This window comes from Lepisma saccharinum, chromosome 10, assembly GCF_977018435.1.
Source record: "Lepisma saccharinum chromosome 10, izLepSacc3.1, whole genome shotgun sequence".
Classification (NCBI taxonomy): Eukaryota; Metazoa; Arthropoda; class Insecta; order Zygentoma; family Lepismatidae; genus Lepisma; species Lepisma saccharinum.
The window spans coordinates 57,227,401-57,243,239 of NC_139238.1; the positions used below are offsets into that span (position 1 = coordinate 57,227,401).

At 38.5% G+C, this 15,839-nt stretch overlaps 1 protein-coding gene across 1 annotated transcript in view; it reads left to right on the forward strand.

Annotated features, from left to right (window-relative positions):
• LOC145994362 (protein sidekick-1-like) overlaps nucleotides 1–15,839 on the forward strand; it is a 104,448-nt gene that overhangs the window by 50,752 nt on the left and 37,857 nt on the right. The window contains exon 9 of the mRNA XM_083130477.1: nucleotides 498–803. Coding sequence (XP_082986603.1) covers nucleotides 498–803 — 306 coding nt within the window. The remainder of the gene's footprint in view (nucleotides 1–497; nucleotides 804–15,839) is intronic.

The following is a 15,839-nucleotide window of genomic DNA, read 5'->3' on the forward strand; positions in this document are numbered from 1 at the left end:
TTACAGTTCATTATTTCGACAAAATTCTCTCTTGCTGGAAATTTTGACCTTAATATTAAATATGTCGTTTGTACGTAACACAAAATGAAATATTAAAAAGTCACCAAAAATCAGATAAACAAATAATTACCCAAAATTTGTTTCCTAGTGTAATTATTAGTAATTATAATTTATAGAGATTATCGATGGTAATCTGCTAGAAAGAGGACGTAGGTTTTATTCTGTTCCTCAAACCATTAAGAGTATTAAGAAAACTACAAGTTACAAACTGGCTTTGCCAAGTGATTGCATCTTTACAAATCCATTCCTTCTCTTTCTGCAGTTGAACGTTCACTGTAGGTTTCTACTTTATCCCACAGTAAAAGCGTTTTTTGAGATAGGAATACACTTATCCACTGGGAACTGATAACTAAATATTTTCGTTTTTACGTTCAACAGATAAGTTATACCGCATAGTGGTTGTTTCAATTTACTTTTCGGGATTTATTTATTTGCAGTTCCAGATATCGCTCCAGAATTAAGTGAGAATCCTGTGGTTAATCGTACCAACACAAGCTTCGTCCTGAAATGGAATCCTCCAGGAAACTGTTCTCTCGTAAATGGCTTTCTCGCAGGATACATGTACGAGGTGAGGACCCTCGGAGAAAACTCCTCGCGACTGAGGAGTAGAGCGAGAAGCACGACAGCCTTTGTTGGGAACCTAATGCCTTACACGGAATACGATGTTCGTGTTTACGTCTTGTCATCAGGAGGATGGAATCCTGAGGCTCCTCTCATCATATCTGCCAAAACAAGACCTGCAGGTGAGTTTCTCTCCTCATACTCATGTGGTAACACGAAATATTAAGATTTTAAATATGGTAGTTGTGAGACACTTTTACAAATTTGAAGAATTATTATGTCATCTTAACCCCAACTACGAAAAATGGAATTCTTAGAGAAAGAAATTAGGTGAGTTCTGGAAAAGTTATCTAGACTTCCGAGTGTTGACGACGCTTCCATCTTCAGGGATTGAAAGAATCAAATCAATGAGCTAGCTCCTGATAACTTCGTAACTTACCAGAACTATCCGATTAATATTATGATACATCTCATGATAATTTCTTACCAATATAGCTTCAAGACCTATTTTTGGTTTATTCTGAATTATTTACAAATGTTATCCAATATATACAGCGTTATTCAAAAATAATGGTACAAAAGTAAGGTTAATTTATTTTTAAGTGAAAAGAGATACAAAAGCAATTCTGGTGGGAAAGAAGAAAGGAAGGTTGTAATTTATAGCTTGTGGTTGTAGTTGACGTAAAATCCGCTAGAGGCGCTACTTGTTGTTGATAGCTAAATAGGCAACAACGAAGGAAGAGCAAGCATATTCCGTAATGGAATTGCACTAACAGGTTCAGTTGTTACAGTTCAGAGACACTTTCGTGCGAAATTCAAGAAACGAACACCGCATACTGTATTACACGCTGGGTGCTGAAGTTTGAATCAATTGGATGTCTGTGCAGTAGGAAAATTCCCGGTCGACCAGGAACGTCGAGGGAGACAGTGGATAGGTTTCGTGCCAGAAAATCGACAAACCAAGCAAGTAAAGAACTTAATGTGCCACAACCCACTGTATGGCGTATTCTAAGAAAGCGTCTATGCTTTAAACCATACAAATTGAAACTCATGCAGGCGCTGAAAAACACAGATATGCCAAAAACGCCAGACCTTCTGCATAACAGAGGATATGTTGGAACGCGTCTGGCAAGAAATGGATTATCGTCTTGACATCTGCAGTTTTACCCAGTGTGCTCATATCAAACATTTGTAATTGCCTACCTAAATTTACAATCTTCCTTTCTTCTTTCCCACCAGAATTGCTTTTGTATCTCTTTTCACTTAAAAATAAATTAACTTTACTTTTGTACCATTATTTTTGAATAACCCTGTATATATTGTACTGTGCGATTTTATTTATTTATTATTATTATTAATATGATGCATATATGTTTTATATTTTTTTTTATTTTCCTTTCCTCGTGGGCATGCCAGCACATTTTTCCTTCGTTGTTCCCAGTTCGGCTGTTGCTTGTTTCTTATTTTATTTTTCACCCCAGAAGACAGAGAGGCCGTAGGGCTACCCCAGCCCCTACATTCGAGCGACACCCCATGACCCAATACAGCCAAACCACTATATAAGTTACTAAACTTTCCCTGAAATAATTTGGACAATTAATTAATAATATAATCCTATATTCATTGCATACGAGTGAAGTATGGTTATATATGTAATAATAGAGTACAAAAGTTACCACAAAGAATGTATACAGGAACTAAACTAGGGGTAAATAAGGACACGAGTTAGCAGTGGTGTGTGTTGCGTGAAAAAGGGGGATCTCCAAGAAGTGACTTTTATTTGGTTCTTTTTTTTGTTAAAAACCGTTAAAAAGGTAGGAACAATGATAGACGGTCGACAACTGGTCCAAGGGAGGACAGAGGAGTCAAAGGGCGATAGAAATGACAGACTGATTGGCTTTTTCATTCCTTTTCCAAACTTCGTTGGAAGAGGGATGAATATGCGTTTTACGGAACACAGTGTGTTTGAGAATCTTACGAGATAGAGGTGACAGGAGTGACGGTGTGTATTCAAGTTGTGGAAAACGTTTCGTGTTTGAGTACAAGGATGAGGCGACGATTTGGAGACGAGAAGATGAAGTGCGACTGGTGGGCAGGTGGCGCTGCTGAGTTTAAGGACAGAGAGAGGTTGATAGTACTCCACCCCAGCCGAAAGAACAAAACGCCTCCCGATGTTCGAAGCCGGAACAATCTTCTGCTCGGAGGAAGGCACAAGTAAGCTGGAACCTTGAGCCGTGACCAGTGTCTATTCTCCCCCTCATTATCCCCTTCCACGACGGATCACAAACTCAGGACCCGCTTTTCATCCAAAGGAAGAACCGTGCTGCGTGTGAGTAAGAATTGACCTGGAAGTGAGTCGATATGGTGCACCACAAAATTAATAAGGTGAGGGATTCCTCTAAACTTAACTTATGGCGATGAGAGTATTTGTTTTCTATGTGAGATACTTGATTATTTTTTTATACTCTTTGTCATCAATAATAATCAATTTATAAGTTTTTAGCAGGTTTCAGGGAGTTCTTTACTTATTGCCATCCCCAAATGGCAGCAACCCTTTCCCATTGGTTGCTTGGAGTGGTAACGGAGGAGAATTAACCCTGGGAGTCTCATGCTTTTAAATTGCTTACCCCTTCGCTACCGCTCAGACCAGCACAATATGTGGGTCAATCCACATGACTTCACAATATTGAAGGACAAGAAGTTGCTTCATAGTCACGGATTTCCTTTCACTTATTTTACTCATATATACTTGGTGCAATATGACAAATATGAAATTTTAGACTTGTTGCGGTTCAGGACTGTTGTGCATCCGTACCGCTGAGATTATGACAAAAACACTCGTGTACTGATTATACGTGGCTTTATTGTATATAAAGCATGAGCAAACTGTAAACTCTACATAAAAATACATGAAAGTACATAGCGTTGTGAAAAGCGATCCTTTCGCGTGCAGGTGTCTTTCTCTGCTGTATGCTCGACGATGATCTATTGTTTTTGTTACTACTTAAAGCCAAGAGAGGGCGCTTTGGCTTTTTGCACACTGCTTTGCGATTGACGGAACATGCCGCCGATCGTGATGGCACTGCCTTCAAGCTAAATAGGTTACACTGGTTACACTACACAGGAAGGGGGCACTGCATCACGACTGCTTTCTTCGCCTGGCCTTGAATTGTTTTTATGGACACCACCCGAACAAGTCCATCACCTCCAGGATGTAGCTCGGTGATTCTTCCTAACTTCCAGCTCAAGCGGGGGAAGGTTGTCTTCTTTGAGTAAGACCAGGTCTCCAACTCGTAGATTAGTGTTCTTCCGTTTCCATTTGGATCGTTGTTGAAGATTTGTTAGATATTAATGTGACCACCGGTTCCAAAAATGTTGATATAACTGTTGAATATGCTTCCACCTGGATAGTCTATTCACTGGAATGAAGTTCAAATCAGGTTCTGAAATGGTAGTGAGTGCCTCACCAATCAGAAAATGACTAGGAGTTAAAAAGTTGAGGTCGTTCGGGTCATTAGATAAAGGAGTCAAGCGTGTAGAATTTAAGCAAGCTTCGATGAGTGTTAGATATGTAAGTCTATTCGTAAGTGAATGAGGTGTTTCCTATTACTCTCTTCAAATGATGCTTCAGCGACTTCACTGCAGCTTCCCAGAGACCTCCCATACTTGCTGACCTTGGGGGTATGAAATGTCATTCAATGTTGTCCGAAGCTAGGAAATTCTGAATCTTTTCGTGATGAACTTGTGACATGAACAATGTTTGTAACTCCCGTAATTCACGTTGTGTGCATTTTTCTGGTTAAGTTACGTCCACTGATGGGCCAATACGATTGTCTTAGTGACGTCAGCAGAAGTTGAGGTCCAGCTTGGAGTAGTCTTCTGGGCTCATTCTCAGCTATCAAAGTAGATCATCTGGAGTTTGCAGGTTGAACAATGGGATATTTCTGGTCATGTGTATTATCAGATGCTGTAAGTCTTCCGCCCACCTTAAATACTTGATCTTATCAAGAAATGGATTTAACTTAAGTAGTCTGCTTGACTTGGGTACTTGCGTTTTAGTCTTGAGAGATTGCAATTCTTGCTGAAATTCTTGTTGTTGAGTAAGTTTTATTACGCATATAATAGGTGATTGCAGTTCAGATGTTGTCAATGGTCCAAACTGTCGTTCGTTCTGTAACTTTCGTGAGTTGTGTGTGAATCTCATGCAATATGCTGTTACTCTCTGTAATTTTTGTAACGTGAAGTATCGTTCAAGTAACTCAAATGAATTTGTAGTTGTTAATGCGACTGTAGTTTTCCTTTGTTCAGGCACTTTCTGAGGTTCAAATGTAATCTCATTGTGTTCAATAACTTTATTTGTTAGCCATGATGGTCCATGCCAACAAGATTTAGCATTTGACATTTGTGATGGTAACAAGCGTCTTGAAATATGATCTGCTGGATTGTCTTGAGTTCGTACGTGTCTCCATTCATAGCTGCTTGTCAGTTTCTGTATTTCAGATATCTCTGTTGGCTACGAAAATTTCTATTGTGATGAAGGCGCTTTCAGCCAAGCTAGTACAATAGTAGAGTCTGACCATAAAATAATCTTGATTTCTGTCCATTTTAGAGCTTCTGTGACCTTGTGTGTGAGTCTGGCAAGAAGTAATGTTCCACAGAGTTCCAAACGTGGTAAAGTTACCTTCTTCAGAGGGGCAAAGCGAGATTTCGAGTAAAGTAAAGTAGATGTGATGTGTCCATTTGAATCTTTGCATTTAATGTAAATGCATGCTCCATAACCAAGCTCAGATGCGTCGCTGAACCCGTGTATCTCTGCTTCTGAAATTGATTCGGTCAGTATTCATCTGGGAACATGAAGTTTCTGTATTTGTGGTACTTTCTTGCGAAAGTGATCCCGTTCTGAATGCAGTGATGATGGTAATGTTTCATCCCAATTTAGTTTAAGTCTGCACAGATGTTGTAGAAATACCTTTGCTTTGAGTATGACTGGTCCTATTATTCCGAATGGATCGAAGACACCTGCAATGGTGGATAAAACAGATGTTTTGGAAATTCTTTCACTTCCATTTGTATCCTTTATTGCGAAGTAAAATGCATCGGTAGTTCGATTCAATAATAATACTAAACTCCTTGTAGTTGTTGTACTTCGTCAATGTGATTTTGTTTTGTTTTTTAATGTTCTGCTTAAATGTGAGATAATAACGTTGGGTCATTAACACACCATTTTCTCAATTGAAATCCTCCACGTTGTAATAATGCGATGAGGCTGTTCCGCAATTCTAATATGTCTCCCTTTGTATTGAAACTTATTTATAGATCATAAACTTAGTAATCTCTGAGTACGACATATGTAGCCTTTGGAGAGTCCTGTTTTTCATCTAATGCAAGTTGTTGAAGACATCTAGTGGCAAGAAATAGTGTTGAAGGTATCCCATACGTCATTGTTGAGAGCTGAAATGTTTTGAGAGGTTTCTGTGGGTCATAACGCCAAATAATCTTCTGTAGACAAGTATCTTCTGAATGAACTTTAATTTGCCTATTCATTTTCTGAATGTCACAAGTAATGACGTATTTGTGTTGCCTAAATCGTATGACAATAGCGAATATGTCATTTGGTATTGTAGGTCCTCTCATTAGAATATCGTTGAGTGATAATCCACTGGACGTTTTGCATGAGGCATCAGAAACAACACGATGCTTTGATGTGGAGCTTGTTTCTTCGGTAAAAAAATGATGATTATGTAAGAAACATTCCGAAATGTGATATCCATCTTCCTCAATACGTTGGATATGGCTCAAACTTTCATATTCATTCATGAAATTGACATAAGCATCCTTCAATTCTGGATTCTTGACGAGCCTCTTCTCAATTAAATGTAATCTTCTGGTTGCTATTTCCTTCGAATCACCTAATTTGCTTATGCTGTCGTTTACTGACAGTTGTTCTTCAAGTGACCAGAATCTTTGCAGTTGATCCTAGATTCGTTCTTCTATGCTTAGACAACATACGTTTGGTGATGCATGATGTGACGTAATATCATATTTTCCTCCCACGATCCATCCGAAAGTGGTTTTCTGTAGAGTTGGCAACCCTGGTGCAAGACGTATTTTACGTATGCAAACCCGCTCCGATCAGTAAGTCTACTCTTTGAGGTGTATTGAATTGTGGATCTGCCAAATGAATATTCTGTGGAATATTCCAATTGTCAATATTAATCGGAAGTGCTGGCAGTTCTTGTGTGATTTCAGGCAGAACGACAAATTCTAATGTGGCAGAATAAGCATTGAATCTTGATTTGACAGTGGCTTGAACGCTGTAACATATCTTTGATTCCGATGCGCCTATTTCATTTATGTGAGACACTCTGTTGGTCCTTTTCAATTTCAACATTTGCGCCATTCTCGAACTTATAAAGTTTGATTGCGATGCCGAATCGAGAACCGCTCGACAACTATGATATGATCCTTGTGCATTACTAACGTACACAACAGCTGTAATCAACATTATGTTTGTTTGTTTCTGAGTATTCTGTGTTACACATGTAATGGATTCTGTATCTCTCCGTCCTGCACTCGTAGTGACGTAGTTTTCTGATTGAGACGACGACGATGATGATGATGAAGAAGTGCTGCGCGATGTTGATTGCTGAGAAAAATGTAGTACTGAATTGTGCCTTTAATTGCAAATTTTACAATTACCTGAAGGGCATGTCTCAGATCTATGTCCAGCTTTCAAACAATTGAGGCAAAGTGAAAGACGTTTTACTACAGTTATTCGCTCTGGTACTGATTTTGCTTTGAAGGAAGTGCACTGATAAATGAAGTGTGCTTGATTACAAAACCTGCACTTTGGCAGAGAAGCAACCACACATTTTTATCTAGGGGGGGCAAGTACAAGTATAAACGTACGAATAATAATAATAATTATTATTATAACATTATTATTATTATTAGTAGTAGTAGTAGTAGTAATGTCAAAGACGTTATTATTCTCGAAAATTACGCAAAACAGGTGTTGTAGTCGGTGCTATAGCATTGGTGTTCGAACAAACGATTTGAATTATTTTTAAACACGTTAAATATTACATAAATCATGGAAAACAAGCACACGAACTATTTTTGAAACAAGGAAAATTCTTGACAAATGCATTCCGAATATACTGTCATTCATTTTGTTTTTACATTAACATGTATAACTTTCATGCGCGATATATGTTCCACACATTTGCAACATGGAGCACCGTTAAATACGTAAGAAACTACATATGCAACGTGCCAACACTAAACTGTGTACGTTTTCAAAGTTTCCTTAATACATATATGCACTACATTATATTTTTTAATACATCACACAATCAATTCATCCACTTCGCAATAAACCAACATAAAAAATTATATACATTGTCTCCGAAATGTGCACGCTCGTTTTCCTCAAAACAATTGTTTACGCATTTAACACAAAATCAATTAAGAGAATTCTTATTTCTCTCTTTGGTAATTTACAATGCATTAGATAGAAGAATGGAAAATTTCGAGCGAAGCGAGCAAGAAAATTTTTGGATCCAATTTTTTTTTTGCAGACTGAAATCAATTTTGATTTAATAGGGTGCAAATAATCTCACGGGTCGCCATGGCATTATCTCTTTTCGAACCTTTTTCATTTACATCTTTCGGATCCTAGGGAAGAATCCCGGCTCCTCCGCTACGGCTCTGAACCTGATAAGACTAAGGAAACCAGAACCAGGCATTGCGAGCTAAGCGAGCAAGAATATTTTGCAAAAAGTATTTTCATTTTGCATAAAATTTGGAATTGGGAGTGGTAATTGCCTCCTTCGGGTACCGTTGGCCGTCAATGTTTGCCCCCCCTTATCCACCTAGAATACATTTCCGTCCAAGGTTGGGGGCATTGCCCCCCTGCCCACCTGTGGTTGCGCCACTGCACTTTTTCTCATTGTTTGAAATACGAACCTTTGCTTTGAACGTATTCTTACTTTCCGATTCACTCTTCTGAGAATAAGAGCCTATGTTGCAAAGCAGAGGTTTGTTTCGTGTGGGCCGATTGTTATCTGCGACATCTAAAACTTGACACCTTTGTTGCAGAAACTGAACGAGTTCTGACATCGACGGAAGTTCTGTACCTGGAATTGTTTCTTCCCATTCTTTATGAGTAACGCTATCTAATTTACTTTTGACTAAATGCAAAAGAAGAGGGTCCGAATTTTCTGTCGGTTGAACAAGCGATTTTAAAGCACGTAAATGTTTCACTACGCTGCTGTCTAGAAGTCGCTTCAAAGCAGCAGCAGATTCCCTTTCTACAGGCTGTAAGTCAAACAATGGCTTTACGTGTTTGTTTACAATGTACCTTTTGTTTTCAAACCGCCGTTTCGTAATTCTGTGCAGAGATCTCGAGCGCTTGAATGACTTCAAGTGATTCCCCTCGCAGCGAAGAACGCAAATAGTAAAATTTCTGAATATCTTGCAATGACGAATTGTTTTGAATTAGTGCTTGAAACGTGTCAAAAAAGACAACCATTCATCATAATGTCCATGGAATAACGGTAGATTTATCACTGGCAATTTCACTGCAATATTGTCCTGCGTATCTTTCGGCACTTCAGTGTGAATTTTATACGTTTCGTGCTACTAGAGTACAGTTTGTGCGCGCGCCCCTAACTCAAGGTATGCATTTTCGAAGTGTTCCCTTTCTTGACCTTCCTGTTCCTGTAATGACTCATCTTGCAAAAGTTCGATTTCCGACTGAATGTTGCTTGAAATCTTCCCACGATTCAACAAATTTCTCGTGACGTAATGTTAATTGTTCCATGCTCTTCTGTGAGGCTATCAATGTATGTTCTGAAACGCGCACCTCTAGTCTTTACTTGTCCTGCTTAACGATAAGCGCTTTCAGTCTCTCTGCATGTATTGTTGCTAACGAGAAATTCAGACTATTTTGTCACGACGCTGACTGGAAAAAATAAAACATGGAGCTGTTGATAGAGTGTTGGTTAGCGTACAGAACTTTCATCAGTGAGGTCTAGGTTCGATTCCCACCAAGGACATTTTTTTTATTCTTTTCTATTAGTGAAGAAGTATGTAATATTGTTTTCTAGGCATTTTGACGAAAGGATACGCTTCAAATTTGTTCGTTTAATCTGTATTTTCATTCTTCTAATAAGTTCTCTATGGCAATTGGCTATAGAGATTCTCTATCTAGGCGATGGATATCTTCTCAATGGTTACGTAGCTACGATTCTCCAGTCCCTTCCACCCACTTGTCTTATTTATTTACTTCATTTCATATCTAACGAAAACACACAGATGTAGTTAGAACAAGAAACACACCTCGCGTCGAAGATTACAGACTCGAGTTCTGGATTTTTTGCGAGGGCGATTATTCTTGTCTGTCTGTTTATCATCTTTGTCAAAAAACATTCCCCATTATTGCCGTGATTAACCTAGGGAGAGACCAAAGCGACTGAAATAACAAAAGACAAAAGTACAGAAAATGCAAGACACATCTGCCTAGGCATGTTATACCTTGGGAATTAGCAATCTGAAAATTAACTTGCGTTTCAGTCGACTACTTGCGAAAGAGTTTCGTCTTGTCTCGTTTGGAGTGTTGGTCATTGTGTCGGAATAGCATGCGGGCAACCCGAGTTCGAGCCCCGCCGAAAGAAAGTCTATTTTTGTCTAATTTTCCAACCTTATTTATAAAACTGAGGTTTCTGCAAAAACCTTTTGAATTGCATGCCACTTCGTATGTTGGTAATCTGAAAGCAGCAAAGATGAAAATTTGATGTTCCGAAACGACGATGTATTTGCGTATGTGTTTAAAAAACGCAGTTATTTATTAGCGAAAAACATGCAGCCACGTGATCATTGAGAACGCTTCCTAGTTGTCAGTGCTAATATGGCAGTAGCTAAAGTCTGTCAACACACACCAACTTTCACGTTTCCCGTAAAACGATTACTTTTCCACGTTTCAATATCATGAGTGCTGTCTAAAGCAATACTTTGATACTTGCGTTTGTATGTTCGAATCTAAAGTAATAACAAACTTTTTTCCCAACAAATGACATTGAAACCAGTAATAACTGTTTGCAATGTGATATTGATATCATATATGGATAGAATCGTAGGTTCGAATCCGACACTGGTCGGAATTTATTCGGCCCACGTATAGGGCCGGTGGCAATCCACCATCGTGAGGAAATTGTGGAGCTCCGAATGAGTGAGCGGTAACCCGGTCGAGAAGACCTACAACGGCTGGGGGTTCGTCGGGCTGACCACCCGTCACCCCAATACTGGTCTAAGATCTCCACACCATAACAGGTGACGGAGGAACAGTGTGGGAGGGAGACCAGCAGTCGGTAGGTAAGCCAAGGCTCTCAAGGGCTGTCGCGCTGTGGGTTACTATATGCAAAGAATAAAAATGGAGAATTTCGCTTAATATAACTTATAAATTGGGAGCGGAAGTTGATGAAATGTCATCTTTTTACTGACATCTCGGACACGATGCCCATTAAATATAGACAATATTACACTTCATCTATAGGTCATATACCTATATTTTTTAGGTCATCAACTTCCGCTCCCTACTTATAAATATATTAAATTATGTGGATACCTGATGTGAAACTTACGATGCACGATCAGAGAGCCTGAATGTTGCATTGAAAACTGCAGAGAACAATAACTGACTTATGAACAGTGAAAGGTTTTTCCATGCTCCAATGGGATTTTATTTATAACTATAAATAAACAAGGGACAAGGACACAGATTGGTATGATGAACTAAATTGTAATCTAAAAGTTTTAATTGAAGAAACAAAACACGTTCGCGGTTAAAAATATGGCATTCAATTTCAGGCACATTACACTAACTGAAAGACTAACATAACCATAACCCCACAGCGCTACAGCCCTTGGAGGGCCTTGGCTTACCTACCGACTGCTGGTCTCCCTCCCACACTGTTCCTCCGTCACCTGTTATGGTGTGGAGATCTTAGACCAGTATTGGGGTGACGGGTGGTCAGCCCGACGAACCCCCAGGCGTTGTAGGTCTTCTCGACCGGGTTACCGCTCACTCATTCGGAGCTCCACAATTTCCTCACGATAGTGGGTTGCCAACGGCCCTATACAGTAGGCCGAATAAATTCCAACCAGAGCCGGATTCGAACCTACGCCGTCCCGCAGCGAACGATCTCAAGACGAGTAAACGCCTTAACCCGCTCGGCTACGGAGGAGGACAACTGAAAGACTATTTTCAAAATTAATAATATTTGGATAACCGGCAAATCCAAACTTGATGTTAACCACGTAATGCACTTGATAATCAAAGAAACATAATTTTTCTTGAGCATGCCCTTTATTTTGTGTCTTGATTGTTTAAATAATACGTTGAAACGAACAGTAGTATGTTTTAGAGTGTGTTTAGAATCTCTTGTGTACTGCATGTAAATACTGAAGTCATTTTAGTTTCCTAATCAAATAACAATTATTCAGTGTAATCCTTTAAAAGGAAAGCGTTTGTTTCTTTGCAGCTGTTCATGACAGAAATTCAATTGCAAGACAAGTTACCAAATTAGCAATAGTTCTCTCACATGTTTGTGGTATGTGCTTGTCTGCCTTATACCGGATGATGAAGGAAGCAGATATAAAAGATAGTCAATTACTGTTCTTGGGTAGCTCGTCCTGCTTTTGTCAGAAAACCTGATCAGCATACTGAACCAAGCCATCACACGAGATACGACTTCAATAATATAATTCCGTTTCTGTGGCCAAATAACTCCAAAAAAAGGCAATGAAATTGTCAGTGTGAGGAGACGGAAAAATAATTTCTGTTATCTTACATCATACTCTGTCTGTATGCCTAGTGTGGTTTGTCTGTCCAAAGCTGAAGACAAACCTCTGTCTGTTGTAACGCGTGGCATGTTTTCTTCCAGCTTACAAATCACGTAAAATACATTCGTTCACTTCAGTGTGCTGGTTCTGCAGGCTCAAGGTCATGTCGACTGATAACGAGATACCACGTGACTCCGGGGCCAACTGTCGGCACCGAAGACAAGCTTCAGTAACTTTTGCGAGGTTCCTTCTAGTCCTTGACAGAGCGCATGCTCCGTAATTATGTGCAGAAAACCCATGTTTTCTGTGTATAAAATTTACGTATGTTTGGATTGTGTGCTCAAATGTTGCAGTAAACATAACTCCGTGACACACAACAATAATTACAAGTGCTTCAAAGATTAGAAACTTAGCAAGCGTTACTCATAAGACGATTAGATTGTCCGACTGACAGAAGACCAGGTGGTGGGTTGGTAGCGTGTTAGTTTGACACGCAGGAGATACTGGGTTCGATTCCCGTTTGATTGCCTCCAATTTTTTTCTGAACTCGAGCGACTATATATTTCAATTTATTTATTGCCAACATTCTTATTTTATTTGCTGTGCGAATTGTTGAATTTTGTTTTCCAAACGATTACGATAATTTCTTGTGAATAGTATTATATGTATTTCTGGATCATTTTCTCAAAAGAAATGTATACTTTTCGCCAGGCATAACATTTTATTGAGTATGTTTGTAAAATGATTAGAAATGTGAAAAAATCTATCGTAAAAAATAAATTTCACAAATAAAATTTAAAACGCTAAAGTAAAGATTTCCACCCAAAAATAAAGTAAAAATGTATTTAACTTTTACTCCAATAAATTATTAAATAAAATGCAATAATTAGTTGCTCGAGTTGTTTAAAAAAACATAGGGCAATAGAACGGGAATCGAACTCAAAGCCTTCTGTACGTCAAACTTATCCGCTAGCACGGGGCCACTTGATCACTTGAAAATCATGTAATAGCTTCGCCTCATCAAGGCACTTGGAACTCATCGAAACCCTCAAGCGCTTTTCCTCGATTTTTCCTTCTTTTTAAGTCCACTTTATGCACAGTAAGAAAACTGGATCTATAGTTTAAAGTGGGATTCCAACCACTTGGAACCACTAAACCACGTGTCAAACTTTTCCTCTGGAATTGTTGGCTAGCGTGCGATATTACCAATACTCGGTTCAAGCATGGATGTGGGTGCTTGTCCCAATGAGAATACAGAGAATATAGAGGAAATTGACATGTGTCACACCTGAGAAAAAGGTGAAGAACGAGGATACTATTAACTTTGAAAATACTTAATTCATTGTTCTCTGCAGTTTTCAATGCAACATTCAGGCTCTCTGATTGTGCATCGTACGTTTCACATCAGGTATCCACATAAATTAATATATTTATAAGTAGGGAGCGGAAGTTGATGACCTAAAAAATATAGGTATATGACATATAGAATATCCTAAAAATGGGGAAAAAATGATGTAAATGCCAAAAATGACCATTAAATTTGTTAGTTTCAGTTTAAAAATTGAAATGAAAATGAAATTTAAAAAAATGCAATCTTGCTTTAAAAAAAAGGTCACCTAATGATAGCACATGCACATTCAATTAAAATATGCAACGAGGATTTTCAGTGCTAACGGGGTCTAGCTATGGTATTTCAAGCCTCTCCTTATCTGATCTTAAATCTGAGTTTGCCCCAGACGGGCACCTGGAGGTTTCCCCCGAGACAACAAAGACTGTCACCAGTGCTGCATTTCTTTTGCTCGTAAATTGCAATCCTGCCAGATATATATACCTTGGTGAAAATATTCACGAATATTACCAAAATGAAAGAAGTGATAAAATATGATGAAACAATATACCGAATATTGCAAAAAATGACGGGTAAATGCCGAAAATCCGAGAAAATGACTTAAAACCCGACAAATGGCAACAAATGCAAAAACATGCACTTTAAAATTACCTTTTTTGGGTTCTAGATGAAGTATAATATTGTGTATATTTAATGGGCATCGTGTCCGAGATGTCATAAAAATGATGACATTTCATCAACTTCCGCTCCCTATTTATAAGTTGTTTTAAGCGAAATTCTCCATTTTTATTCTTTCCATATATGATATCAATATCACATTGCAAACAGTTATTACTGGTTTCAATGTCATTTGTTGGAAAAAAGTTTCGTATTACTTTAGATTCGAACATGCAAACGCACGTATCAAAGTATTGTTTTAGACAGCACTCATGATTTTGAAACGTGGAAAGGTAATCATTTTACGGGAAACGTGAAAGTTGGTGTGTGTTGACAGACTGTAGCTACTGCCATATTAGCACTGACAACTAGGAAGCGTTCTCAATGATCACGTGGCTGCATGTTTTTCGCTAATAAATAACTGCGTTTTTTAAACACACAAACAAATACATCGTCGTTTCGGAACATCAAATTTTCATCTTTTCTGCTTTCAGATTACCAACATACGAAGTGGCAAGCAATTCAAAAGGTTTTTGCAGATACCCCAGTTTTATAAATATGGTTGGATGAAATTAGACAAAAAAAAAAGACTTTCTTTCGGCGGGGCTCGAACTCCGGTTGCCCGCATACTATTCCGACACAATGACCAATACTCCAAACGAGACAAGACGAAACTCTTTCGCAAGTAGTCGACTGAAACGCAAGTTAATTTTCAGATTGCTAATTCCCAAGGTATAACATGCCTAGGCAGATGTGTCTTGCATTTTCTGTACTTTTGTTATTTCAGTCGCTTTGGTCTCTCCCTAGGTTAATCACGGCAATAATGAGGAATATTTTTTTCACAAAGATGATAAACAGACACACAAGAATAATCGCCCTCGCAAAAAATCCAGAACTCGAGTCTGTAACCTTCGACGCGAGGTGTGTTTCTTGTTCTAACTACATCTGTGTGTTTTCGTTAGATATGAAATGAAGTAAATAAATAAGGCAAGTGGGTGGAAGTGACTGGAGAATCATAGCTATGTAACCATTCAGAAAATATCCATCGCATAAATAGAGAATCGCAATATCCAATTGCCATAGAGAACTTATTAGAAGAAAGAAAATACAGATTAAACGAACAAATTTGAAGCGTATCCTTTCGCCAAAATGCCTAGAAAACAATATTACATACTTCTTCACTAATAGAAAAGAATAAAAAAAATTGTCCTTCGTGGGAATCGAACCTAGACCTCACTGATGAAAGCTCTGTACGCTAACCAATACTCTATCAACAGCACCATGTTTTATTTTTTCCAGTCAGTCTGTTTCCTTCCTCAGCACCTGAAGACAAAAATGCATGTTAATTTCTCTCATAATTGTTTCATTG